Source organism: Diachasma alloeum, unplaced genomic scaffold, assembly GCF_001412515.2.
Source record: "Diachasma alloeum isolate Michigan unplaced genomic scaffold, Dall2.0 Dall_scaffold_00466, whole genome shotgun sequence".
Taxonomy (NCBI): domain Eukaryota; kingdom Metazoa; phylum Arthropoda; class Insecta; order Hymenoptera; family Braconidae; genus Diachasma; species Diachasma alloeum.
The window spans coordinates 160,503-185,003 of record NW_021680599.1 but is presented as its reverse complement, the minus strand read 5'-3'; the positions used below and the strand labels follow the sequence as shown (position 1 = coordinate 185,003).

General features: G+C 36.7%; 3 protein-coding genes across 6 annotated transcripts; 2 read left to right on the top strand and 1 right to left on the bottom strand.

Moving 5' to 3' along the window:
* Positions 1 to 369: 369 nt before the first annotated feature.
* Positions 370 to 9,965, top strand: LOC107042440 (exportin-5). Its single transcript, XM_015263487.2, has 3 exons — positions 370 to 461; positions 730 to 4,406; positions 7,730 to 9,965. The coding sequence occupies exons 1-3, from the start codon at positions 437 to 439 to the stop codon at positions 7,886 to 7,888; spliced, it is 3,861 nt and encodes a 1,286-aa protein (XP_015118973.1). The 5' UTR covers positions 370 to 436; the 3' UTR covers positions 7,889 to 9,965.
* Positions 9,966 to 12,062: 2,097 nt separating this feature from the next.
* On the bottom strand, positions 12,063 to 19,443 carry LOC107042438 (adenylate cyclase type 9). The gene is made up of 4 exons (XM_015263483.2): positions 18,935 to 19,443; positions 18,414 to 18,785; positions 15,201 to 17,306; positions 12,063 to 14,439 (listed from the first exon to the last, which is right to left on the bottom strand). The coding sequence occupies exons 2-4, from the start codon at positions 18,707 to 18,709 to the stop codon at positions 12,810 to 12,812; spliced, it is 4,032 nt and encodes a 1,343-aa protein (XP_015118969.1). The 5' UTR covers positions 18,710 to 18,785; positions 18,935 to 19,443; the 3' UTR covers positions 12,063 to 12,809.
* Positions 19,444 to 19,465: 22 nt separating this feature from the next.
* LOC107042439 (synembryn) lies at positions 19,466 to 24,357 on the top strand. 4 transcript variants are annotated; one of them, XR_001461162.2, is made up of 7 exons: positions 19,466 to 19,556; positions 19,678 to 19,870; positions 21,179 to 21,318; positions 21,411 to 21,517; positions 21,781 to 22,656; positions 22,882 to 23,268; positions 24,118 to 24,192. XR_001461162.2 is itself a non-coding variant. In XM_015263485.2 (7 exons), the coding sequence occupies exons 2-7, from the start codon at positions 19,793 to 19,795 to the stop codon at positions 24,245 to 24,247; spliced, it is 1,596 nt and encodes a 531-aa protein (XP_015118971.1). In that variant the 5' UTR covers positions 19,466 to 19,556; positions 19,678 to 19,792; the 3' UTR covers positions 24,248 to 24,357. The 4 variants fall into 4 exon arrangements, 3 of the variants coding, with proteins under 3 accessions (XP_015118971.1, XP_015118970.1, XP_015118972.1); XM_015263485.2 differs by having other exon boundaries at positions 22,885 to 23,149; positions 24,118 to 24,357; XM_015263484.2 differs by having other exon boundaries at positions 22,882 to 23,149; positions 24,118 to 24,357.
* Positions 24,358 to 24,501: the final 144 nt, after the last annotated feature.

Here is a 24,501-nt window from a genome sequence, read left to right as displayed (position 1 = left end):
GGATGGGGAATTTAATTCTCCATTGAACAGTCGTTGTTTCATTCCTTAATATTAATTAGTCGGCGAATAAATCAACTGAAAAACATAAAGTAAACATTGAGTACAAGGAGGACAAAAATACCTCTCCGAACCTGTCCCTCTCACAGCGGGACTGCTACTGCCGAGTTACTCACGCACCCGACTCACATTTACCGACAATTCGACCGGGACGCCGCCTTTCCCGTGGGGTACCAACTAACATTTTTGGTGTCAGTCAAACTCCCCGATCCGGGCCTCTACTCAGGTCTATCCTCTTTGCTGTGATGCGCGGCCACACGATATCAAAATTATCCACGATACTCGACTCTCATTGCGAGAGAACCCATGGTTCCTCAACGTACCGCATTTCAGTACATAGAATCTGTTCATGTAACATCATACTTTCCTTGATTTTTTAATGCAACAAATCGAGCACGAGACAGGTAAATAATTCCCCCAAAAAATTCCACCTTGAAAACAACAATTTTCCCCGTTCTAAAACCGTACAAAAATGGCTTAGAAAGCTCAATAACCCTCTAAAATAATTGACATTGACTCATTTTCTTTTGCATTTGTTTTTGTTCCCCTCTGAAAATCTGTTTGCACCCCATGCAAAAGTCCTTTTAAATTGCCTCATAAACGTTTGTAATTTCTAGTCTAGAAAAAAAAAGAAAAAAAATAGCATACAAAAATTTTCCTTTTCAATTCTAGAAGTTTGGAAAGAAAAATTCAAGACTGAAGAAAAGGAGTTAAACCCGTTGGAAGAGATGGAGTTTGGTGTGGGTGATGTAGCCCAAATATCAGCAGAGCTAGCACGTGTCGTGGAAATAATGATGTCTCCCGACGTTCCACATCAACAACGATTGGATGTTTACAATGCCTGCGAGAGATTCAAGGAGACCTCACCCCTTTGCGCTCAATGTGGTTTATATCTTGCGCAAAAATCACCAAATAAGAGTTCAGTGGTGCGACATTTCGGCCTCCAGTTGATGGAGCACTGCATCAAGTATCGTTGGACCCAGATATCTCAGACTGAAAAGGTTTTTATTAAGGAGAGTTCGATGAAGCTGCTGCAAGAAGGAATGGAGAATGGGGGATTGCAGGAGGAGACACACATTAAAGATGCCATGTCTCGGGTGATTGTGGAGATGATAAAGAGGGAATGGCCCCAGCAGTGGCCCACCTTGTTGGCTGAGCTCAGTCAGGCTTGCACACGAGGAGAGAGTCAGACTGAGGTGGTTCTGCTCGTCTTTCTTCGTTTGGTGGAGGATGTTGCCCTGTTACAGACACTCGAGTCCAATCAGAGACGAAAGGACATTTATCAGGCCCTCACCACAAATATGGCTGAGATTTTTGCCTTCTTCCTGAGACTGATGGAGCAACACTTTTCGGAATTCCAGAAGAAAACAGCACTCGGTAGTCTTACTGAAGCTTCTGCCCACAGTAAAGTTGTGCAGGTTGTTCTACTGACTCTTACTGGATTTGTGGAGTGGGTTTCCATTGTGCATATCATGGCTGATGAGGGTAGACTGCTGCAGATACTCTGTGTGCTGCTGGGCAATGCCACTTTCCAGTGCGCTGCTGCTGAGTGTTTGTTGCAGGTTGTCAATAGGAAAGGAAAGACTGAAGATAGAAAACAGTTGATGATTCTCTTTACCGAGGAGGCCCTTAGGTGTATCTACGGATCTGCTGCTGCACCACCTCCAGCGGTGCAGGAGATGCATGAGAGGCACTATTTATTTTTGAAAAAATTGACCCAGGTTCTCACTGGGATGGCAACTCAACTGTGCACCCTCTGGGGCAAGGACGAGCCCGCTAACCAATCTTCCATCCGGCCAGCGCATTTCAATTTATTCCTGGACACAGTCCTCTCCTTCACTATACACTCCAGCCTAACTCTCAACCACCTAGCCAATACAATTTGGATAATGCTCTTCAGACACGAACAAATAAAGACTGACAGTCTCCTTCTGACCTACGTTCCCAAGTATATCGAATATACAGGACCAAAATTAATTAAAGTCGCCTATCCGGTGAACCACAACCACAACAACGACTATGGTACCATCAACGGAATGACAGCCTACTGCCTGAGTGATTATGACTCCGAAGATGAGTTCCGAGTGTTCCTTCATCGTTTCCGGATGGATCTGTTGGAGGGTGTACGCCATGCAACGATGGTAGCACCCTTGGTAACCTTCGCCTACGTTCAACACTGGTTGACAGCAAAGATAACAAAGGGAATGCTGAATCTACGGTATAAAAGCGATCCAAATGACCCTGAGTACTTGGAGTGGGAAGCACTTGCGCAGGCGCTTGACTCAGTAATCTCCAGGATTCTCCTTGTCAGTGAACGCCCAAGTGTGCAAAATGGTCTCCAGCTCCTTGAACTATGTCTCGGTTATTCGCCAGACGACCCCTGGTTGCTCTCAGCACTTTTATCCTGCATCTCAGCGCTCTTTGTATTTCTATCAATGTCCACTGGCTCAATGGCAATGCCAGGTGTTGCCATACTGCCACGTGTACTTGAGAAAATATTCGCAGCACTTGTCTACGAAGGCCCTGAGGATAGAAAACTTCCAGGACCTGGGAACCGTTCTAAAGCGACTAAGTGCGTGAGGAGACATGCTGCCAGTCTGATGGTTAAAATTGGTCTAAAATATCCTCTTCTTCTTCTACCGGTTTTCGAGCAGATACACACGACAGTCAAGGGATTAATGAGGACTTATAATGATAGAAATGATGCAAAAGACAACTCCAGCCAATTAACAAGAATGGAGAGTGTGGTACTACACGAAGCTCTCTTAATAATCTCCAATCATTTCTGTGATTACGAGAGACAGACTCGATTTATTGCTGAAACAATTGGAGAAGCCTCACCAAGGTTCATTGTCATTGGTCTTGAGGCTTTCAAAGGACCTTTGGAACTGATGAGATTCGTAGGATTAGATCGACCAGCAGTATCACCTGAAAACAATAACAGTGAGGAAGAAATAATAATTCAGAATAGGGCAGACTTGATGTACTGCCTGTCTACTGTCCTCAGTGTCGTCAAACGTTGCTCGACACCTGAGGATCCTGATCGAGCTGCTCGAGGAGGATTCGTTGCTGCTTTGAGTGAAAGTGGGAACCCAGTATACCGAAATCCAGCTGCTCCACATATCATCCCCATTTTACCTACTTTATTCGCTCTAGTTAAAGCCATGAATACATTCTTCACACCAAGTGCACTGGCATTATTGGCAGAGGATTATAAGAAGGCGCATGATCTCCTGGAGTTCGAGAAAATTCATCTAATGGGAATCACTGTTTCCAATATGCAGGCCAACAATCTCTATCAACAGGCAACGGAACATTCTAATTCTGATCATAATGATCAATCCTCAACTGCCCCTTTACCAAGAATGCAACAGTTTCTATCAACAATCCATGATAACTGCTATCACATGCTTGGCAGTGGCTGCCACACTCTTGGCAGAGATTTTTATCAATTACCTGGACTTGCACCAGCTCTACTCAACTCAGTCTTCTACAACATGGAGCTCATCCCTGATTATCGACTCCGTCCAATCATTCGTGTTTTCTTGAAGCCTTTTATCTACTCATGCCCACCAGCTTTTTATGAGAGTGTACTGGTCCCCATATTGACACACGTATCGACGCACATGTGCCAGAGACTGAGTGCAAAGTGGCAGTACCTGACGAGGCTGCATGAGGAGAGGTATGGACATGACGAAGAAAATCCGACTGATGCACAGGAGGTGCTTGATGATATGCTCAATAGAAACTTGACTAGAGACTTTGTCGATGTCTTGAAGGTGACATTGGTCGGGGGAACGACTAGTGATGCTTCCCCTCCAGACTCTAGCATGGATGACAGTTCTGGAATGGCTGTAGATCAGACTACACCATCTCCTGCTGTCAGGGGAAATAGTATTGTTGCTGAAGTTGTTAGTGAACTTGGGAGTTTTGTTCTAAGACATCCCTCTACCTGTCACAGTATCGTTCTTTGTGTACTTGGTGCGTTGTCTTGGAACGATTCTAATGCTAGCCTAAAAGCTACGATGCTGACTGGACCCATTGTCAGGGCACTGGTGGCTGATGGAAGTTTAACTCCAGCTATGGCTGCTCATATTATGGTCGCAGTCCTCCAAGGACTCCAGTTACATGGCCAACATGAGGCTAATCAGGGGTCGCTGATAACTCTGGGGGCTCAAGTTTACGAGTGTCTCAGGCCTAAATTTCCGAACATTATTCAGGTCATGCAGCAGATTCCTGGGGTCAATCCTGCTGATCTGCAGAGGTTTGATGAAAAAATGACGGTCAGCAGCAAGGGGAATAAAGTGGAGAAGGGGAAGAAGGAGCTATTTAAGAAAATTACAAATCAGGTATGGCATAGCATGATTATTGTTCTACCGTGCTATAAAATTCCCTTACTTCTGTGACGAGTATAATTGAATCAGATTTCGTTGCAAAGATGGAACGAGTACCTACGCTACTATTCGCATGCAAATCATTAAAAAAATAGGAACTACTTAACCAATCAAGCACAAATTTAGGTTTCAATGGTAACAATTAAACGTTTTTTAAAGGAGCCATTGACTTAGGTCTGGGTATAATGACATATACAAATCAAAACAGTCATTTTCCAAAAATGTAATTTCTTCATGCTTTATAATCGGAGAATCTGAAGAAATATTCTCACAGCCTCTTGTTTGTGAATAAACTATCATTTATTTATGGAGGTTTTCGCCAATTATTGGTATGGTTGTGTACATTCAAAAACTTAATTTTGTTGAGGCTTGTTATATAGCTTTCTTATCATTCAAAAGGCGTAAAAAAAAATTTACAATTTTTTTCAAATTTTATTACGACCACAACGTTAATTTTTCAAATTTGTGAGTTTTTTTATAAAATTTTGCGTCTCAGCAGAGGTCAATTCAGTAGCGAAGTAGTAAAAGGAAATAAGTGCATAAAACGAAATTTTACAGGAACCGCAAAAAAAATTGTATCACGGGTTACTGGCTTTCGAACTCTCTGCAGTGTCAATCAATAAAAACTGCTGGTTCATATTTTTTATGCACTTATCTCCTGAATTTTTTTAATCTGACGAGATAAGTCAATTTATCCCATCGTAGGATAAAAATTTTGGAGACATCTATTGAATACGTATAAATCATTGCAAAATTCACAATACAGTATGTCAATTAGTTGTTCTTCATTGTTGGAACAAATATAGAAGTAATATGTTTAATTTACGTAGAGTTCAAAGACATGTAATGAATATCACAATGAATTTATCGATCGACGTGTGTCATTTGCGACATTCTTTATTGACTGTTTGCCATTGAGGACTAATCGTAAACTCGATAGATACTTTCAATCGTCGTGATCCTTATCGTCACTGGGCGAAAAAATACCTGGATTTGTGAGGACAAGTTCGTTGTCTTTCGTCATAAGATTTTCGTAAAATTCATGACTGTCTCCATCAATGAATTAAAGAAGTTTCAGTAAATCTTGTTTTTTCTCCATCTTGATGGGATTAGGCGAAGTACAAAGACGATTCTCTTGAAAAAAAAAAACAGTCGAAAGAGCCAAACATGAAAGACGAGCGCATTAATCAGAAGGGTAACAAAGATCATTTTCAAGGGTTACGGGGTCAGCCGTAAGGATTGAAGATGAGGGTCAAAAATCAAAAGATTAAATAACGGTCGAAACAAAGTTTCAGAAATGAGCAAAACAATTAAGGGTCACGCGAGTCGAGTGTGAGGGTCAGAATTAAGGGTTAAAACTAAGGGTCTCAAGGGTTAGGCACGAGGATCATAAATAAAGGTTACAGATGAGAATCAGAAATCACAAAATTAGATGAGGGTCGGATGGGAGGTTCAGAGAGAAAAGTCAAAAAATGTGACTCAAAACCAAGGATCAGACGTGAGGGTTATAAATAAGGGTCAAAGATGATGGTCGGAAATTGCAAAATGAAATAAGCATCAAAAGGAAGCATAAGAAATGAAGGTCACATAATAAAAAAGAAGAGAGGCAAAATTCAGAATCACGAAGATAGGGTGCAAGGGTCAGAAACAAGGGTGAAAAGTCACATTCCTTCGATTGAGCATAGTGCCAATTAGCTCACATCGTCGGCAACGCTTTAACCCCTTTCCCCAGCTCGGTTGAAGATGTTTTTCTTTCCTTATCCAAAGTGACTAGTTTTACAAAACATTAAAAAATTAGACTGGGACTCGGATTCGTTCTATCCAAAAAAAATTTTTTTCAACTTTCATTTTGAATTTTTTTTTTAATTTATCATTTTTTAGCCCGGTGGCTTGGCGCAGTGGGTAAGTTTGTTGCCTCACATGCGAAAGGTTGCGAGTTCAAATCCCGCCCGGGTAGAATAGTGCGATCTAACCATTTAAAGTCTTGATCACCATCGCAGTATACCCTAACCGGGTCGAAGCGATGTAAAATAACGATAAAAAAAAAATTCTCATTTTTCGATTTTTTCATTCAAAAATTCATTGTTTATGGTCTATAAATGGTTAATAATGGAAGAAATGAAAAAATGAAAAATAGAGAAAAATTGTTAAAAAGGAAATTTGAAAAAAAAATTTGGACAGAACGAATCCGCGTCCCAGTCTAATTTTTTAATGTTTCGTAACAAACAGCGTGACAGAAGTCATTTGACAGATTGCATATGACTGCTACTCTCCACGTATTTTTTTTCTGCTGACATCAAAGCACACATTTTGAAAAAAAATTGAAATCGGACCAATAGTTTTAGAGATATTGAGTAAAAGAGTTTCACATACAAAGTTGAATATATCCGAAAGTACTAGTCCGATTTCGTTCATCCAATTAAATAGGTATCATCATGACGAGTATCGTAAAAAAATCGAATCGGTCGAATGGTTCAGGAGATATCAGCAAAAAACAATTTTTGAAGAATAGCTATATCTTAGGAACCGCTCATCCGATTCAGCTGAAATTTAGCATAAATTTGAATCTCAGTAGTCCAAATTAACAGTCAGAATTTCAGCATTTTTGCCCTAATAATTTTCGAGTTATGGGGACAGTTCTGGACATACGAACACACATGTGCACACAGATACCTGCACACATACAAAAAATTTTTAAAAACATCATTTCTTCACGTTTCATGACATTTCTAAGCATTTCCACCCAAAATTAAGAAATCGAAAAAAATCACGATTACAAGCTTCCATTCGGAAGCAAAAATAGTCACTTTGGGTAAAGAGATAAAAAAATCTCCAATGAAAGTGGGGGAAGGGGGTACTGCGCATATTTTTCTGCTTTTTTGGCGATTTTAAAGCATTTCCGATGATGTCAGCTAATTCGTACCATGCTCAAGCGAAAGAACGGAAAATTTTCGTCGGAAATACTTATTGAACACCCGAAATAAAATTTACCTGTGTTGAGATGCAAAATTTTCTCAAAAACTCATAAAACTCAAAAATTAACGTTGTGGGCATAGTAAAATTTGCAAAAATTTTTTTTAGGCCTTTTGAGTGATAAGAAAGCCATATAAGAAGCCTCAACAAAATTAAATTTGTGAAGGGATAAAACCATACCAACAAAGGAACTATTATTAATCAAATTTAAATAATTCAATGCGTATGCGTACAAAAATTATATTTTCAATGTTTGTACCAAAAAAGAAAAACTAAAAATCACGTTTTCTTCTTTTATGTTGCAGTTAATCGGTAGAAGTGTAGGCCAGTTATTCCGAAAAGAAGTAAAGATTGACAATTTACCTCGTCTCGAAGTAAGTAAACCACCGCAAATGCGGGTCGATGAGTTATCGAAGAACGCAGCAGATACAGGTCTCACAGCACTTTTCGCTGGGCCCACGTAGCAGCAGCGTCTCATTGACAGCCGTACTCTTCACGGTTGGTCAAACTCAATCACAAACTACAATCTATTATAATTGTTGGCAGCATGTCTATTATTATTACGCTGCACAGTGTAAGTGAATAATATGTATGAACGTCGAACAGGGACATAACATTGTTTTTCTCTCAAGTGATCGAATCAAGTGAAAAATTCTAGTACGAATAAAAGGCTGGAAGATGAAAATAAATTCCAGCGGAAACGTGTTCGGCGTCTACGCTGCGTTATAAAACATTAAATGTTAGATTTTTTTCTTATTTATTTTATCAAAAAAAAATCTCAAATAGATAAATCTTCAGGAAAAATTTTCAGTTAAAACCATTGAGTTATCATTTGGGTAGATTGTAGTATTTCTAATTGAAATAATCAAACTAATTTTAAAAAGAAAATACCACTTCTGTTTTGCTCCCAATGCGGGACTAACGGAAAAGTATTAATCGCCACACTATGTGAAGTCGGCAACTCCGCTATCAAACACGAGCTATATCACGTGTTTGTTGCAGTTGTGCATGAAAAGTCATGCATTGTTTTTTCTCATATAAAAGTAGCAAGCCTATCACACTTGATTGGAACGGAGACGTATGTATCCTCGTATTTAAGGGAGGACAATAAAGACTTCATCAGATATTTGTCAAAACTGTCGCCGTCAGAATAGATGTCAAATGCACAACAAGATCCCATAAGTGATGAACATTTTTTTTCTTCAGCATAGTTAAGTCACTAGATTTTGTAACGCGGTACAATTGCATTTGACATTAGTTGAAAAATATAATTTTAAAGTGAGTATGCAGTACACCATATTTCATTCCTCGAATGTAGATTCGCATTTATTATTATTATTTTTTTTTGTTTTTATAAAACTAAAATTGTATAGCTTTGTAATTTTGCATCTATTTGACTAGAAGGAATTAGAGGAGGCAATTATTTCAGAAATCACTAGGTCCAGGGGAATTTATCGTGGGATTTTTTGTGTGGCCAATTAAATTTTCTACAAAAGAGGTCTTTTGTCAAATTCTGCTGGAGCTACTTATTTTTTAAGTACCCATCGGATCTGTATTCAAGTGGTCGAACATCATTAGTCTACATATCTCATTCTGTTAATTATGAGTATTTCTTGAGAATGCGCGCTTTCAATTTTCTTCAAGTTACAAAAAAAGGCTCCTAAAATCATTCGTTTCTGAACCTATTGCATGATAAATAAAAATGTTCTATGTGACATATTACGCTAGAAATAATTTGCATGTCATATTCCAACGTATCTTTTTTACTACTTCACCACCGAATTGTGAATTCGCAAATTTAAATTTTAAGAGTAACAGGAAGTAACTAGAGATTTTAAAAAAATGTAAATTTAGCTTATTTTAAGTTTCCGTGGGCTAATTGCATCAAGTCCCGTTAACCAAATAAATCGGCAGAATAAATTTAATAGTGCAAATAGTGATTATAAATCAATACACAACTTTTTTTATTAAATATTTTCGATGAACTTTCGTTCAAAATTGATCTGCAGATTATTTATTTATTCCGATACCTAACTGAAGATTTTCTTAAGGGTATTATGGTGGGGTCCATAGCTGGAAAAAAAAGCAGAGAATTCAATGAAAATTGCTGGACAGATTATTCGATCCGTGCAGCACGGCCCATATCAATCTGCTCAGAAAAAAACCCTTGGGGTGAAATCATTTGAATAAATTTAAAGAATCGTGAAATTAATTTAAAGAAATGAAAACAGAGAAATGATTCTTCATCAGGTTTATCTGTACATAATAAAGTTTATAAGGGTATTTGAAATGAATAAAAATTCATCAAGTATGAATGGAAGAAAATGCTGTCAATGTTTCATCCACTGCTGTACAGTTGGTTCGTAAAGCTGCCAATACAATCAAGAAGACAAAACAAAATGAAACGAAAAAAAATTGTATATATTGTATTGTAATAAAGATGAGATGTAAAAGGAATAAACCATACTGGAAACATAAAAAGAATAAATTGTCACAATTTTGTTCTCCACAAACGATGACTTTAATTATCATATTCATCCATCGAAAAAAGAACATTCTTTCGAATTAAATTTTATTAGATCGTTGTTTTGAGTAAGTATAACAACATTTACATACATATATACAAAATATAATAATTATTTATAAAAATTTTAGAAAATTTTGGCTGCATCAGTGTTTTTATCTTGAAATTAACCGAATTTGAATCCAAAAAATTCATCCACTTGAATTGACGTCTCCCTGATTTGTAAGTATGAATGTGAATTTGAGAAATCTGTACATTATCATTGTCGTCAATAAATAAATTACGTTTATCCAAATTATTCTTGATCTAAATGCAAAAATGATTCCACTCAGATTAGTCTTATTTTATTGAGATTATGGTTTTGAAAAATCCATTCACTTTTCAATAAAAACTTTTGTGTTAATGGATGCACAGTGCAAAGATACACAGAAATGATAAAAATCAACGATAAAACGTTAATGTAATTAAAACATTAGTTGAGAAAAATATTTACAATTTCTTTTAGTCAATCAATCGAAGAGAAAACTCACTCTTGAATGATTGGCGCTCGTGCCTGATTCCAGAAAATATAATATCAATCAATTTTTATTGCTTTCTCAATAAAAAATATACTTTCGTTCGATAAATCTTCGAGATTCAATATGAGATTTTTCAATACTTGAATAGATCTTTATACAGAAGAACAGGCACGTTCATTTATACTAGATATGGCACCCTTATCCTTCAATCACTGGTACAATCATTGTTGGAATGTTAAAATAACACACAATTTTTGTTACTCCGACGCCTTACGGTTCTTACAAAGTAATTATTTCTTTTTCAAACCAGAATGGAGTAATCAAATAAATAATTGTTACGCATAAATAGTTAAATAATCGGAAATTTTCACATTCTTTAATTATTATAATATGGAGATGAGTAGCTCATTCTACAGATATTCTCAGATAAGTAACGGATGAACAATTTATACAACAGAAACATTCCTACGTGAATGAGGGTAGAATCGGTTTTGTTAGAATTCGTTAGTTGAAAAGTCATAAAATATCTTAATTTCAAGACTTTCGCGTCTATGATTGTTGATATCATTGGCCTCCGGATGGATGCCACGTTTGGTTTTAGCATTTTGCCGACGTTTTACAAAGATTGCAATCTACATATGCAGGGCTATGAGCTCCCATTCTGAGCTACGATGTCTGCTGCAGGTAGTCCTTATATGCTCTCCCTTCCATTGAAAGTAATGGTGAGGGCAGGGAACGAATGGGGGGTTCAGCTAATCATTTTTTAAAGGTCATCAGCTGGTCCATCAAAAAACCGGGAGGACGGTTTTCCAAATGAAGTTCATTTCATATTCTCTGTTCCTGTGGTCCATTGGCCCTCAAGATTGTTAGAGTTTTTATGAATTTCCAAGCCCTCTCGATATTCCCTTTCGAAGTATCCTTGAGATTTTGCCAGCATTCTAGTTTGATCGTACAGGATAGTATGGACAATATATATTGTATAGATTATATATTGATCGATATTATATTGTCTCAAAACATCTGCTGGATGAACACTAGGCAGTATGTCCAATGTCCATTCAGTGTTCAGCCAGGACAGACTGTTCAGTGAGAAAAACAATTATCTTTGCCAAATCGACATCTCCTGATAAAACAAGAGTATTTCTAAGTCTCACTTCTAAGTCTCACGGAGCTCGCAAATAATTTTATTTCTCTTCCAATGTGAACTACTTCATGTTATTTCTACTTTTTGATGTATTCATACCATTTATACAACTGTCCGAGGAAGGGAAATCTGCGATTTCAGACGATTTTTCATATGAATTTTGAGATACCCTTGTTTTAATAATTAAATTGAAATATTCCCTCGTTTTATTAGGAAACGTCGAAATATTCATTTACTTGAGAAAAGCATTTATTTTGTCAAAATCGTATTTCTCCAATCGAGTCATTCTCAGATGAGCCTAATTAGGTTTTAATGATGACAATCATGTTGCTCTAGAGGATGACTATGATACATATGACCTTGGATGAACTCCTCCAATGATTATTCATTTTTCCTAAATTTTCTAATTTTCTATAGGGAAGAACTTCGATTAATTTTTTAATGTTTATAATTATTGAGGGAGTTCACTCAAGGTCATAAGTAACATGATTATCTTCTAGAATAATATAATTGTTATAATTGAAACAAAAAGAGAATTGCCTGAGAACCTCTTGACCGGAGAAATACGGTATTGAAAAAATGAATACTTCTCTCAAGTAAATGGATATTTGGCAAAATTAATTTTTTTTCTCAGTGTTCTACGTGTACTCGTCTTCCTCCCAGTTTCTTCAATGTACATTATTGTGCTCAGGAGTAGTCTCGGATCCTTTGTACTCGGCAACCGTCTTTCCATGTGGCCAGAGGACAAAGGTATCATCCACATACCTGAACCACACAGTAAGTTTCAGAGATGAAATATCGAAGAAATATCGAAATTGTCTGGAGGTCCATAAAAACCCTAAAAACATCAACAGGGACAGAGTATATCAAGGCAAAACCCATTGGGAAAACCGTCCTTTTGGTTTTTAGGTGACCAGCTCATCAATTAAATGATTTACATGATCGGCTGAACACCGATCCCCCCATCCAAATGTTAAAGGTACAAAATCAAATGCACAAAAATTCTATATTACAATTAATCAGGCTTTCGATCTATAAAATTAGGCCCAGTTTTGATTCAAAAAAATGACAAATTTTTCCAACTCTCTCCCAAGTATTCCCTGTAAGAATGAAAAATTGACTAAGTACACTCACTCCTCATTCCACCTGCTCACTAAAATTATTGACTCATTGATTCTTAAAATGAAAAATAAATATTCTCACTCCTTTTTGCCAATCAAAAGATAAACGTCCATATTATCTTTCCCCTTAACATAAACCTGTCCCCTGGGTTCAAACTCATATCTCTCCTCCAATGCCTCGAGACAATTACTGGTCAGTTGAATTCTGCCAGCAACACCCGTAGAATCCATCCTAGACGCAATATTAACAGCATCACCCCAAATATCATAATAAAGCTTAGTTGCTCCAATGACCCCGGCAGTGACATCTCCAAAATTGAATCCCACTCTAAGTATCAATCTGAACCCCAACAGATCTCTATTAAAATCATAAATAACTTTGTGCATTGCGACAGCAAAATCTAGGAGTTGAAATAAATGTTGAAAAGTGTGACTACTCTGATTCCTCACTTGTGGATTAAGCCCACTAGCCGCCATGAATGTACTCCCAATTGTTTTTATCTTCTCGACATTTGAGAACTCATTTTTCTCTAGCAACTCATCAAAATCTCCAATCAATTCATTCAAAACTCTCAAGTACTCCTTACCCCCCAGATAAGACTCATCATAAAGCTCATTAAAATTAACAATGCTAGCAAATATAATTCCCACTGCTTTATGATTCTGCGAATATTTGGCTGTTGTTTTCAACTGATCCGCAACATATTTGGGAATAATATTATGTAACAACCAATCAGCTTGATTTTTCATTGACTGTACACGTGATTTATCCCTAGCAGCAACTGCATTACCATGAAAACTCAAACGATAGCTAATCTCAAATTCACGATTTAAAAACCACACGAGTATCAAAAGTAGTATAATATCAAGAAATATCTCTTTATCATAAAAACCATCGTTGTACTGTAATTTATGTTTCTTATCGATCGAATTGGTGGAAATAATTGTTCTACTTACATTGATAAAACTATTATTCAATGTTTCAGGGAATTTCAACGTTAAATCCATTGGTTCTAATATATCTGAGCTGTTTAAGGCATTTTGTGGTTTCATTGTATCAATATCAGTTGATCCAACATTACTGACCATAAAAATTACAAAAAGTACTGCTGTAAATGTCACGAGAAAGTTTTTCATCCAACAATTTAACTGCGTAAAATTGCAAAAATGTACAAAACCCACGAAAATTAAATAACAGTAGTAATAATCGATGTGATTCGTCAGACTCGATTCAAAGCCATTTCTGCAGTTGAGATTCATGAAGATTGATATGATGGGAAGGCTTACCAGAAGAGCTCCACAGCAGTGCCAGGGATACCATTTTGTAAAGAATTTGAAGATTTTCTGTGTCGCAATAGCGTATGCTGAATTCGGATTTACTAATTGACGTATACAGCGAGTTACGACGAATACCTGAATTACTGTGGCTATTGCGCAGAATATCACGAAGTAAATGGTTGGCTTGCAGAGGATTAAGAGAGAGGCTGTGATTGCAGTGTAGACGAGGGCTGAGACGAGGATGTCAAAGTAGGTGTTGAAACGTGAGGTAGCTAGGGTGGGTGGATTATCCCCTACACTTTCACTCGTCTTGTGGGCGTTCTCACGGTATTCCTCCTCCATTTCTTTGTTCTTGAAGAAGAGTGTTACGCGGGAGAGGGGAGGCTTTACAAAGTAGGAGCGTTGAGAGGACACGTTATCCTGAACACATCTGGAATAGAAGACAATTGCATGAAATTAGGAAGAAAATTGTGATAAACACAAGGAGAACTAGTTGTTTGCTCCCGAATGGAAGCATTGTAATCGGTCAAATTTAAGTTTTGGATTTGTTGTTATATGGACCTATTATTATCCAAAAAGTCCGAAAATGCAATTTTTGAACCGTGTTCGTACGTATGTGTGTATGTATGTATGTGTGTGGTAAAGTTTTCCTTCAATTCTTCGCTAATAAATCCAAGGAATTAAATAATTCCTTTTTTTTTCAAAAATATAAGTATTGTTGAGGCCTATTCATAAAATTTAATTCATCAATTAGTTTTTTAATTTTTGAATTTTTTCAAAAATCGGTTGTCCCACGATAACTAAAAAAAAATTTCTGAATTGATTGAATGATGATTTAAAAAATTTATTTTCATAGCAATAATTGTTATTTTGATTTAGTTGAAAATTTGCAAAAAAATTTGTATTTTTTGAAAATCATAATGCCCGGGATATCTTTGAATATCGTGCTTTAAATGAATTCAATTATAGCTTAAAATGTTTGACTTAATGCCATTACGCCGAAGTTGAAAGATGATTACAACAGCTATATTGCAGTTGATTTGATTTTGATGATGAAAATGATGAAAATGAAAATGATGATTGTTGAAAATGTCGAATTTTTCATAAATTTCCCTGAAAGTGAGCTTTCTGATGGTTTCTTCAAATGTGATATTTCAAATTTAATCAAGTATGTATAAATATAAAACTTACCGAATTAACTGAAGATCAGACTGCTTCCGCAACTTATGAAAGCATGCCCCGAAGGTATCAGTGACAGCAGGAGGGAACGGATAAGGAGGATAAGAGGGAGCCCCAGAGGATGAGGGATCTTCCCTAGAATTAAGCGTAGAACTTGACGTATAATATCCGCTGACTCTCTGCCCTAGCAAATCACCCTGGGCCAATCCATTCATTAAGAACAGCTGTTGTTGAATGCTGCTGCGTCTACTATTGCTCCTGATTCCAGAGTCCTTTCTGCTGCAAACTGAAGACGCATGACTCAATGGTGCTTGTTCATGATTCGACAGAGGACTAATGGATCGAGGATTAGGATTCATCTCCACCAAATTATTCACAGGGGCTCCATTCTTCACATTATTTTCGTCCTCCATGTTGATAACTTGCGATTTATTCTTCTGGGTTTGAATTGTTTTGTTTACCTCACTCTTAAGGGGAGTCATTTCTTCGGTGGTCCTCTGCCTCTGCAGATATTTCCACGGTTTACTCTTTTTTTTTTTACCACAACTAGCAGTGCTCGAAGGACTCTGACTAACGTCCTTCTCAAATTCTCTACCTTCGACATCCTCATTGAATTCATCAGCCTCACAATCCAGAATACTTGGCAATGAATTGGCCTTAATCCGATAATTATTAGCATTAGTAAGCATGTGTAAATAATGCTGTCTAGGTTTTGATTGATCATTGCAAGATGAAACTCGTTGACGTGCATGTAAAATTGGTGATATGCTCGTTGATATTGGGCCTATATTATTCATGAAGTTATTTATGATATCTGACTTTCGACCCTTTATAAAAAATGTCTTAACACCCTTGACAGTCTCGCCTTCCTCCGTTAGGTACTGATCACCGAGAAAACTCAATGTTTTTTCGCTGAGATGAACCCTCCCAGCTATTCCTGTGCTTTCTAACTTATTGGCAAGAGTAACATCATTAGACCATACATCAAATTTGAACCTTTTGGTACCTACGATTCCACAGAGAACCGTTCCAGTGTGCACTCCTACTCTCATGTTAACTCCCTCTCTTCTCTCTATATCAAATTGATTTATAGCCTCGATCATCGCCAAACCCATGTCTACACAACACTTGGCATGGTCCAATCTCGGCTTTGGACACCCACTAACGCAATAGTAACAGTCCCCGAGAGTAGAAATCTTCTCACAACCATTCTGTTGACATAATTCATCAAATCTCTCGAATAAATCGTTGAGAATCCCCACTAATTCTTCGGCTGTTTTGTTTGAGCTCATTCTAGTGAAGCCAACGATATCAGCAAAAAGAATAGAGACATCCTCCATGGAGTGCATATTGAATGGACGAAAGAGAGACCTGAGGTCTGCGTTATTGGAAGGAATAGAACCTTTTTTTATTGAATTTTCTCGCTCTCGTTCTCGCTCGCTCTCTTCCATCAACCAATCTGCGACTTTTGGTGGCATAACTGAGTGGATCATCTTTTCTTTTAGTTGCTTCTCCATTTCTAGTTGACGACGGACAAGGAGAGATTGTCCTACTTTCATGAATGTTCCTCTCATTCTTACAAATGTCATTATTAGAATGTGAACTCCAATAATGTGAATGCATAATTGTGTTAGAATTCTGATTGCCAGGAGCGTTGAGTTGAACTCGATTGGATCATTGTTGGTGGATTTCTGATGCTGGTGATAAAGATATGCGGTTAAAAATTCAAAGATGATAGAATAAGTGGTGCAGACTCCGAAGCAAGCGTACAGAGGCATCGGAATGACGGTGTAGATGAGCAGTTGGATTTCTGAGCAGAGGGAAAAGTGACCCACGAGGCTCAATCCCTCGTTTTCCGTGGCTCCATACGGTGGCAAGAGGACTAGAAGAAGTAGAGACGAGGCGCAGAGAATGGTGGAAACTACCAGAGATGTAGGGAAGATGTAACGCCTGTAGTAGTCTCTTGATGTCCAATAGAAAACACAGAACATAAGGACGAAGATTGTGGTGAATATGCTTACAATTGTCGGCCATAGAGATGTTGAAGTTTTTATTCCCAAAGTCATGAAGTAGATTAGCCAACTGAGACAGATTAGGAGGACGTATAAAAGTGCATATCTGGAACAATGGGAATGTTTATTGTTAGGTGGGATGAGGAAAAAGTTACCTAGCAGGTGATGTGGGGGATTTATTTCTATACGTAAGAATATCTAGAAACTTTTGAGGCAATCATTCATTTTGTTGCAACCAGAGTTGCCAGATTGAAGATTTACCACCAAATGAGCGATTTTCGAAGTTCCTTTGGCGTATAAATATGGACGTTGGCGGTTTGGCGATAATTTGGTGGGTTCGTAATATTTAGGGCTCGAGGGAAAAAATATTATATTTAAAAAATCTTCATATGATAAAACATGGTACGTATTCAATTCTGCTGTTCTAACTTTATTTAGCCATCGTTTCCGACAATAAGGAGCAGAAAATATCCTTTCAAATGTCTCTTAAGTTTCCCAATTGTTTGTTCATCGATGTTTTGACACACTCCCATGATGACTTTATTTCCATTTGTAAATCTGATTTTTTGGCGATCTTTCGTATCCAAGTGGCCACATCCGAGTGATGTAATGTCTCTACAGAGGTTTAACGAATCGTCTTGATAAAATCAAAGTTTATTACATTAAACATGCACGTATTCATGCATAGCCTGCTGAAAACATGGGCAATTTTTTGGGGGATCATTAGCAGTGAAGGGGATCACTGGTGAACCCCCTGAAATATCTGGCAAACCTGGTTTCAACTGCGCTCATAAAATTTTCAGATTTGCTACTTTCAATATATTGACAAAATTAGTTGCAATCTGGATCCGAAATTCATCGATTTTTACCCAACTGAGGGTGGTTAGGAAGAACTATTTTTCATGATGAAACGAAACATTGGAAAATGGAGATCATAAGAAGTGAAATTAAGGGAAAAGTTACTAGTATAAAATTTCTGTCATAAATCAGGTGAAGGTAAAAAAATTGTATAATATTTTTTACGCAAATATAACGTCTTCTGCACACAATGCTAAAAATACCCTGCAAGTTGATGAAAACTAAACGTTCTTTACAACGGCAAAGCCCCTAAACAAGATAAATAGAGTACAATCTAATGACAAGAAGAATTGCGATAAGGAACTCGGCAAATAGCATTAGTTTTTCCTGTTATTTTCAATCTTAATCATCTCACCTGAATCTCAATTTGAGCTGAAGAAAAGCACTAGTTTTATACTGCTCTTCAAGTATTTCTGAATCGAACTTTGGATTCCACCATGATCTTGGCGCAGCTCTTTCAAATGGCACTGGCAGGCCAATTCCACAGCATCCAACCCCCTGTCCACTGTGAGCCAGATAAGTCTGTATGTATGGCGCCAGTGACATATGTATCTCATCTCTTTCATTATCATTGCCATCTTCATTATCATCTTGATGTCCAGGTATAAAGCACACTGATGAATTCCGTTCCTTCTCTACTTCTTGTATCATACTGACCCACTGACAATTTCAACGATTGCACGGAGCTCTCAATTTTTCTCATAATCCTCACTTTATTAATTAATATCTGCAATAAAAAATATAGAGCATTGTAAGAAAAAATGAAAAAAAAAAATTTATTCAACTCTACTTTAATCTCCAAAAAAATGAAAAGCAATAAGGAGGAGTTTCATTTTTTTCTCTATTTCATGGAACAATGAAATGCATGTGATTCACCGTTTTCCAAAGCCCAGACTGGAAATTTCAAATTTCATGTGCAGAATATCTCCACCAAATCATAAATCCAACAAGTGAACTGTCGTTTACAGCAGCAAGATAATATCATACCATATCCTGTCTTGTTATCGTAGTTGATTAATCAACCCCATTAATCATGAAAACATTCACAAAGGTACATAAATAAATAATGTACAATAAAGTATCGCTTATTTAAAGTTTAATAATTGTGTAGTTATTATTGTCGGCAATATATTCAACATATCTCAGTTACACGTAACGTTTCATAAACATCATCGTAATTGTACTGCGCCGAGTGATTGATATTTTTCCACCGAAAGAGCAATAGTCAAATTTTGGTTTTTAAAATGGCGAAACAATATTTTTATCCTTTCTGAATAGATAGACAAGGTGTTACACTAACGCAGTATCTCATCGACACTGACTATGTGCATATATATATACTGATGATATGGTTCCCGCACGTCAAACACCCCACCACTAATCGACCATGGCCAGCCATCTTGATTTTAAATCTCTCGCCCCTCTACCCACCTCTACACACTCTACCCACACCCCCCAACGTCGGTGACAGTGCATCACTCGGTATGCGAATTGTGAAGTAAGACATGTGATTTTTTTCACTATTTGTAAACGTTGATTTCCGTTTTATTGTTGAATTTCGGGTCTTCTAGAAGCGATAGAAGTTTCTTGTAATCATCTGTGATATCTTGGTTTTGTAGATTTGGTAGCTGTTGACGAGACGCTCTGTCCAACAGAGCTTTTTCTTATAGTGCGAATGTCAGGAATTCTTCTCGTCCACTGAGTGCTACCTGCTTTGTAGGAGTGCTTCTTGCAATGGAAGATTTCCTTGAAATTATCACTAAGACGGAACGAAAGGGGATGGAAAAATGTTTGGAACGCTTTTGCAATGATGTAAGTTCTAGAATGATTATAAGTTTCTTTCTTTCCAAAACTACACTGAGAGAAAAACAGCAAGGTTCTCAAACAAGTCTTACTTGTGCCAAGAAAATCGTTTTTCGAAAATTATCAAAAAAGGATTTTTTTGTGCCAAACATGCAGAGAGTGCGCCGAGATGAAAAATGTTTGTCGCAAAATAGTTATTTTCAACACAAGGTCCACAAAGTATTTTCTGACGAATGTGGCTTTGTATAATCACATTCGTCAGAAAATACTTTTGGACCGTGTGATGAATGCAATTTTTCGTCAGAAGGCCCGTAAACCGCGATCAAACCGAGCGAAGCGAGGTTAGAATCGCGGTTTACCGGGTCTTCTCACGAAAATGGATTTAGTAGCCTGTAAAAAGTGTAAAACTATACAGAGGGAAATAACTAATTATTATATATAGATTTAGTAGTCAAAAAAAAAGTTCAGTAGCGAAATGGTAAAACAGTTGAAGTCGACTCATCTCCCAGTTGAGTTTTTCAGGAATATTTCCGAATCTAAGGGAGATAGCGAAATTTTCGTAATTACATTTGTTGTAGTTTTTAATCGACTTTACAAAACAGGTTATAATAAAAATTTTGCTACCTCCCTTAGATCTCAAAATATTCATTGAACATTGCCCAATAGTCAAAATTAACTACTTGTACTGTTTTACCACTTCGCTACTGAATTGCATTCACTGTACACATAAGAAATGTAATTCCTAGCACTACTCCTTCGTTACTCGATACTCCCATACGTATTTTGTTTGCGAAATTTTTCGTTTCGGCTATCTAATAATCACAGACAAAAAATGAACCCTTAAATGAAACAATAATAATGATATGATAGCAATGTCGTAACTTAGGGACAAAATATTTCTTGATAAATTTTCCTCTATGAGATATTTTCATCTTGAAAAGACACTGTCTGGTGTGAATTATCCGCCTCTTGAGCCAAATATTTCGTTGCTGTCGAAAGCAGAGCAATTATTCATATTTGAGACTTTCAAATTCGAACCGAACAAATTTGTTTTTGGCAATTTTCAACTAGCCATTTTTGTTGACCTAAACAAGATTTGTTTGAGAACATGTTTCTTTTTCTCTCAGTGTGCTGAGGATTTTAGATAATGGACTTCTTTATTACTTCACAATCAATGTATGAAGTTTTTGTGAATTCTTCTGGTTTTTGCTGTTCCAATTGACTATCTTTTCTTTATCCATTTAATAAGCAATAAAATTTTTCAGTGGATTTTTTTAAATTAATTGATGAGTTATTTTCATAGTCTTTCGGTTTTAGTATGCCACAAAGATGAAGTTCAATGAGTTGGATAAAGGCGATTTGCGATCTGCAGTCTGGGGTGGAATTTTCAGAAGTTTATCTGATGAAAATGAATTCAAAATTCATCCCAAGTGTTTGGAGGCACTCAGAATCCTCAGGTTCGTTTTTGTGGACATAATCTTTGATGTTTTATGGATATTCATCCAAATGAGTTCAACAAATGAGTTCAATTGTTTGCTTGAATTCACAGTCGGGATAAGACAGATCTAAACCAGTTGGTAACGGATGAGAGACTGAGCACGATCATTCATAAAGCAGGCGTGTCAGATGATCGTTTAGAACTTTCTTATGATGTAGGTATGGACAAATTCATCGCTTTAAAAAATATCTGAAAAAAATATTTCAAAGTTAAATTTTTCTCATTGCGACAATTACTGTTTTATGGTGAGAAAATATATTTAATGAATTGAATGAATAGTTTCAATATTTTTCACCACTTTGCACAATAAATTTCAGATTTGCTCAATTCATGAATTTCTAATTATTTCATGGATTTTGTTCGCAAGAAGAAAAGTTTGGTTCTCAATATATTTTTCATTTTGTCTTTTCCATGTTTACAGCCATTGTGGAAGCATTGAAACTCCTCTGCAATGTAATATATCATTCTGAAGTGATTCAAATTCAATTACCAAAGACAGAATGTCTGAAAAATCTAGTCAAGAGAATCCAGAATCAAAATTCGAAATGTCAATTCACCTACAACATTGGATTATTATTCGACATAAGACTTTTATTTCTGGCAACAGCATATGACTCAACGTGTCGGAATACTTTGAAAGAGGAAGTGAAAGCTGATGTCGAGTTGATAAGGACTTTGGATAGATTATCCCACGAAATTAAATCAGAGAAGAATGAGGAATTGACAGAGAATTATGTTGGAATTGCATGTGAAATATTGAAGGCACTTTTCAATTTATATCTAGACTCGGATGATTCTACAGATTGTCTAAAAAGTCAGCATGAGAAATTGGTTGACATTCTTTACACACTATTATTGATTAAATCGAAAACGGATGATATACACAGCCATACTGCGAATTTACTCACTGTCATTCCACTCAGCTCTTTTCGTCCAATTATTCCCTCCGCAAATCTAATAAAAAAAGTCGTGGGTCATCACGTTTATGAGAATATGGATATGACAGCAGTCCATCAATTATTATTGTTATTGGACAAGAGACTGGATAACCCTCAGAATTTAATTGACAATATTTCTCCAGTTGTCACTGCTCTGGTGAATTTGTCGAAGAGTCAACGATTGATACGAAAATGGATTAGGCAGCAAGTTCTGCCATCTTTGAAAAGACGGGATGTGATGCATAGGCCAGAAGAGGACCCTCATCTTAGAGGGAAATTATGCAAATTGCTAACGAGCCCAATTACTGAAATTCGAGATCTTGTGGCGGAATTTTTATTCATTCTTTGTAAGGAAAATGGTGAGATAAATACAATTATTCCAAGAACTGTTTATGAAAAATATATCGACATCCTGAGGACATTGCAAAATTTTTGTAGAACTTTTTTTTTCGTAGAAAAAATTGAGAGCTGGAAAAAAACGTTGTTCTGAAAATTCATCCATTTGCATTAGACTCTGAGATGTTTGTGAACAATTTTCCAACTCATTCATTGCATTAGTCAATTTTTAATCCATTGATTTCCAGTAGGAAGGATGATCAAATACACTGGTTATGGCAATGCAGCAGGGATGTTTGCTAATAAGGGACTATTGGGTGCAGTACAAAGGGAAACAGAATACTCATCCGAGTCAGGAGGGAGTGATACTGAGGAGTATGCTAAATACAAGGAAAATATAAATCCAGTTACTGGATGCTACGAGGAAGTTAAACCTAATCCACTTGACGGGATGACTGAGGAACAAAAGGAGCATGAAGTGCTGAACCTAGTGAACCTCGTGAACCAATTGACAGAGTAAGTCCATCAATTTAGTAGAGAAGTGGGCAGTCCAAGCGGATGATGCAAGTACGAAAGAGCTATTGTGGACGGTGTAAACGGCTCCGAAAAATTTACTATGAGACAAATAGAGGAGGGTGAGCAAAATGAAACAGTCGAAAAACGAGTATTTGACGCAATTCAAGCAAAAACATTTTTTATTAAATATTTTTTTTATCAACTTTTGTTTACTATTTTTGGAAGTATCAATGAGAATAATAATTTTCCATTCAGTATAATGGAAAAATATTGAGAAATTTTGACGGGAAAGATTTTGTCAATGGATTAATTGGAAACAAAATGAAATAGCAAAATCCAAAGTTCAAAGCAATGCCCAGGAGGAGACGCAGAGAGGGAAAAAGGAAAATGTGATGCTGAATTTCAATCGAATGAAAAAAGAAAAGTGTAATCGGCCTAATCTAATCAATTCAATTATAATCAATTGAATTATAAGACGAATAGAAAATTATTATTCTCATCAGTACTCTCAATAATAAAAAAATTTCATAAACAAATAAATTTTTTTCTTGTATATAATTTAATTCTCTCCAGAATCCATAATTGTATGGACTCTGCTGGGGGCCTATTCTCGCAATATTTCCGTGCACGGAAGTGGCTTCGTAGACGAATTGCGTATAGGAATCACATAGGCGTTCCGTCAACGTAGTCAATTCCGCGCACGGAAATATTTCGAGAATAGGCCCCCAGGAGAGAATTATTCCATATTTCTCCTGAGACGTACTGATTTATTGTTCTATTTCGAATCAATCGCTCAAGAACTTCATTAAAAATTTTCTAATGGAGTGTGAAAAAATGGAAAATTGAACAAAATTTTTATCATGGAATAGGTCTCTCCGTGAATCGAGAAATTGCAGAGATATTCACAGAATAATTTGTTGGTAGAGAATTTTCAACAAAAAAATTTATAGTTTCTCCTTTTCTCTCAGTAACGGAGTAATTCAACCATGCACCATAGGCGAAGATGGAAAACCCAGGCCAGTTCAACACGTCCTAGAACTTCAGGAAGGACTACCAAAGAGGCAAAAAGCTTTCCAGGATGATAATGATTCAGAATAAAATGCATTAACCGTCAATTTTAATTTTTAATTTATTGTAAAAGAACAAAGAACAACGTTACAAATTAAACAATTGGCAGGAGATAAGAAATATAACTTTCCAAAATCACATGAAATGTTTTTTTCTTCCATAATTTTTTTTGCCTTTTTTTTCCTTTTTTTTACAATTTCAGTAAATTGTGTTATGTGCTTTGGTGAGCATCACAATATCATGTGTATATTTATTGAAATTATACGTTATTTGAATAATGAATA

Coding starts and splice junctions, on each gene's coding strand:
- LOC107042438 (XM_015263483.2), bottom strand. CDS start 18,709: ATGATACAAGAAGTAGAGAAGGAACGGAATTCATCAGTGTGCTTTATA. Junction 17,307..18,413: donor CAGCTCAAATTGAGATTCAG/GTGAGATGATTA, acceptor CCATTGTTCCAG/ATATGCACTTTTATACGTCC. Junction 14,440..15,200: donor TCTGATCTTCAGTTAATTCG/GTAAGTTTTATA, acceptor CTTCTATTCCAG/ATGTGTTCAGGATAACGTGT.
- LOC107042440 (XM_015263487.2), top strand. CDS start 437: ATGCAACAAATCGAGCACGAGACAG. Junction 462..729: donor ACAAATCGAGCACGAGACAG/GTAAATAATTCC, acceptor TTTCAATTCTAG/AAGTTTGGAAAGAAAAATTC. Junction 4,407..7,729: donor TTAAGAAAATTACAAATCAG/GTATGGCATAGC, acceptor TTTATGTTGCAG/TTAATCGGTAGAAGTGTAGG.
- LOC107042439 (XM_015263484.2), top strand. CDS start 19,793: ATGGAAGATTTCCTTGAAATTATCACTAAGACGGAACGAAAGGGGATG. Junction 22,657..22,881: donor CATTCTTTGTAAGGAAAATG/GTGAGATAAATA, acceptor ATTGATTTCCAG/TAGGAAGGATGATCAAATAC. Junction 23,150..24,117: donor CTCGTGAACCAATTGACAGA/GTAAGTCCATCA, acceptor CTTTTCTCTCAG/TAACGGAGTAATTCAACCAT.